This window comes from Triticum aestivum, chromosome 4D, assembly GCF_018294505.1.
Source record: "Triticum aestivum cultivar Chinese Spring chromosome 4D, IWGSC CS RefSeq v2.1, whole genome shotgun sequence".
NCBI classification, from domain to species: Eukaryota; Viridiplantae; Streptophyta; class Magnoliopsida; order Poales; family Poaceae; genus Triticum; species Triticum aestivum.
The window spans coordinates 65,564,065-65,567,292 of record NC_057805.1 but is presented as its reverse complement, the minus strand read 5'-3'; the positions used below and the strand labels follow the sequence as shown (position 1 = coordinate 65,567,292).

Sequence of the window (3,228 nt, the reverse complement as noted above, 5' to 3'; positions counted from 1 at the left end):
TTTTTCAAATGCTTAATTAAAGTTTTTCAAATACTTGTTCAAATGATTTTCAAGTGCTTGATTAACATATTTTGAATATGTTCAATTTTTTACATATTTCTCGTATATGTGATAAATATTTTCACTATACACATTTAACATTTTCCGAATGTTTGTATAGAGTTTTTTAAATATGTGTTTAGAATATTTTAAAGTGTAAACAAAATTATAATATAATAAAGCAAAAAAGCGCAAATAGAAAACGTAAAAAAATAGAGAAAGGAGGCTGTAGCATCCCGCGCGGCTGGGCCGGCCTATAGAGCTCCCCTACACGAGGCTTTCCCTAGCGAGACATCGGGGCACCCAGTTTTTTCTGCCCACCCCGAGGCGCGACTAAGATCCAACGACCGGGAGGCGACCGATCGAGGCTCCCGATCGGCCGACACACGTCCAGCATCGTCCATCCAAACCGTTGTCCAATGTGCGTCTATATATACGAGGCGTGAGTTTCATCGAGAAACCTACTTGTTTTTCTGGAGGAAGAGAATCGATCTGTGTTTTGTGCGCAGGTTGCGATGACGGGAGGACTCGAAGCCCGGCCAAGCAAGAAGCGGCGGCAGTCCGGCGCCGGCCTGGCGGAATTTGCCACGCGAATCACCAAGCACCTCGCCGACGCGAGCCCTCGCGGCAACATGGTCTTCTCGCCGCTGTCCATCTACGCCGCGGTCGCGCTGCTGGCGCCCGGCGCCCGAGAGGACACCCTGGACGAGATCCTCCGCCTCCTCGGCGTCCGTTCCCGCGACGAGCTCGAGGATCTCATCTCGCGCGTGGCGGCGGACGCGCTCAAGGACCAGTCGGGGTCTGGCGGGCCGAGCGTGGCGTTCGCGTGCGGCGTGTGGAACGACAAGGCGCGGCCGCTCAAGACGGCGTACCGCGAGACCCTCGTCGGCACATACAAGGCGAAGTCACGCGCCGTCGACTTTCGGGGAAACGCGGGGAAAGCGGCTCAGCAGATCAACGCCTGGGTCGCGCGGGTCACCGGAAACCTTATCACCGCCGTCGTCTCGCCGAAATCCTTCTGCCCGGCGACGGACGTCGTGCTATTTTGCTGAAAACACCCTCAAGCTTTTGGTAATAAACCCGCAGTACATATTAATCGATTTTTTTAAAATCCATAACTTTTTAACCCTAACTCCTTATATATGAAATTTGATTAGAAAAAAATGTAGAATCTGAATATGATATTATTTTTAACTGTTAACCATTTAAAAATGATATTTATGATGAAACCTTAATCAATAGCGCATGATCAATCTTTCCTTCATTATTGGTGCCGCTCCGAATTGAAAATGAACACTTTGGCAAAACCAGGATGGTGAAAAAAAAGATATCTAAAAACTTCACAGAAGAAAATAGATTTATCATTCTATGCCGAAAGGGAGACTTCTTAAGATTGACAACATTCAAACATGTTGTGATGGTGTGAACAATGAGGCCAGTATCGACGAGAATGGGAAGAAGAAAAAATAGAAACACAGATGAGATGCCATGTGTTGAAATAAAGGACATGGATATACAAATTCATGGTTATTAGATTAGTGAGTGTTTTTCACCTGTTGCAACACACGGGCTCATTTGCATCATATGCCGAGAGAGAGACGCCTTAAGATTGACAACATTCAAACGTGTTGTGTTGATGTCAACACCGAGGCCAGCATCGACGAGAGTGGGAAGAAAGGTAATAGAAACACAGATGAGATGCCATGTGTTGAAATAAAGGACATGGACCTACTGAAGTTTGGACTCATGGTTATTAGATTAGGAAATGTTTTTTTTTTCACCCGTTGCAACGTACGGGCTCATTTGCTAGTATACTTCAAAGGAAAATGGGTCATGCCGTTCTACGAGAGGATGACCAAGGACAGGCAGTTCCACAGGCTCGACGGCACCACCGTTGACGCCCCCTTCATGCGCAACTCCGGCCGTCACTTCATCGCCGTGTACGATGGGTTCAAGGTCCTCAAGCTGCGGTACGAGATGCCACGAGCCAAACCGTTGCGCTGGACGACCAACTTCAAAAAAACCACGCCACGGTACTCGATGTGCATCTTCCTCCCTGATGCGTACGACGGCCTCCAGGGCCTCGTTGAGGAGATAACCTCCCGCCCGACCTTCTTGCATGATCACCTGCCGACGAGCCAGGTCAAGGTCGGCGAATTCGGGGTTCCCAAGTTCAAGCTTTCTTTCCAGAGCAGTGTCACGCAAACTCTCAAACACCTAGGGCTACTGTTGCCGTTCGGCATGGGTGCTGACCTGTCAGACATGGTGGAGGACGACGGCTCCGGCACACCTCTGGTTGTGAATGACGTTTTTCATAAGGCTGTCATTGAGGTAAACGAGCAAGGGACTGAAGCTGCAGCTGTCACCACGACGAAAATATATGGATCAGCGATGCCGCGGCCGACGCCAACGACGGATTTCGTCGCCGATCATCCCTTCGCGTATTTCATACTCGAAGAGGCGTCAGGTGCAATCATCTTCGCAGGGCATGTCGTCGACCCTAGCAGTGGCGGAGACAGCCATGTGCGGATTGGACGACCGAGAAAGGGGTGAAAACGGATGAGCGGCGGCAGCCTCCTGCTGATGGCACAACTAAAGGAGACGAGTTGCGAGGGACCACTGTTCTGGAACCAGCATCGACAAGAGTAACAACAAGATGGTTATTCTTACAAAAAGTTTATCTTCTACTCCCTCCGTTCCTAAATATAAGTCTTTATAGAGATTTCATTATGGACCACATACGAAGTAAAATGAGTGAACCTATACTCTAAAATGCATCTACATACATCTGTATGTGGTCCATAGTGAAATGTCTACAAAGACTTATATTTAGGAACGGAGGGAGTACCCGCTTTATTAGCAGTTGCATATTCTGAAGACATGCATTCTACTCCCTCCGTTCCTAAATATAAGTCTTTTTAGCGATTTCAAAATGAACTACATAGGGATGTATATAGACATAGTTTAGAGCGTAGATTCACTCGTTTTGCTCCGTATGTAGTCCATATTGTGGAATCTCTAAAAAGACTTATATTTAGGAACGGAAGGAGTAGCTCATTTTGAGAGCTTTCTTATATAATGAATAATTTTTAATATCTTCTACGCTTTATTAATTGTGGATCTACTATCATTATTGTGAACAAGTATATAGTTTCTTGGGACTTCACTGAAATTTTGGTATTTACCATG

The 3,228-nt window shown here is 46.8% G+C and overlaps 1 protein-coding gene across 1 annotated transcript in view; it reads left to right on the top strand.

Moving 5' to 3' along the window:
• The first annotated feature begins 523 nt into the window (after positions 1-523).
• LOC123096682 (uncharacterized) overlaps positions 524-3,228 on the top strand; it is an 8,528-nt gene continuing 5,823 nt past the window's right edge. Inside the window, exons 1-2 of the mRNA XM_044518434.1 lie at positions 524-1,086; positions 1,850-2,588. Of these exons, the coding sequence (XP_044374369.1) occupies positions 555-1,086; positions 1,850-2,588 (1,271 nt within the window). The 5' untranslated portion in view covers positions 524-554. The remainder of the gene's footprint in view (positions 1,087-1,849; positions 2,589-3,228) is intronic.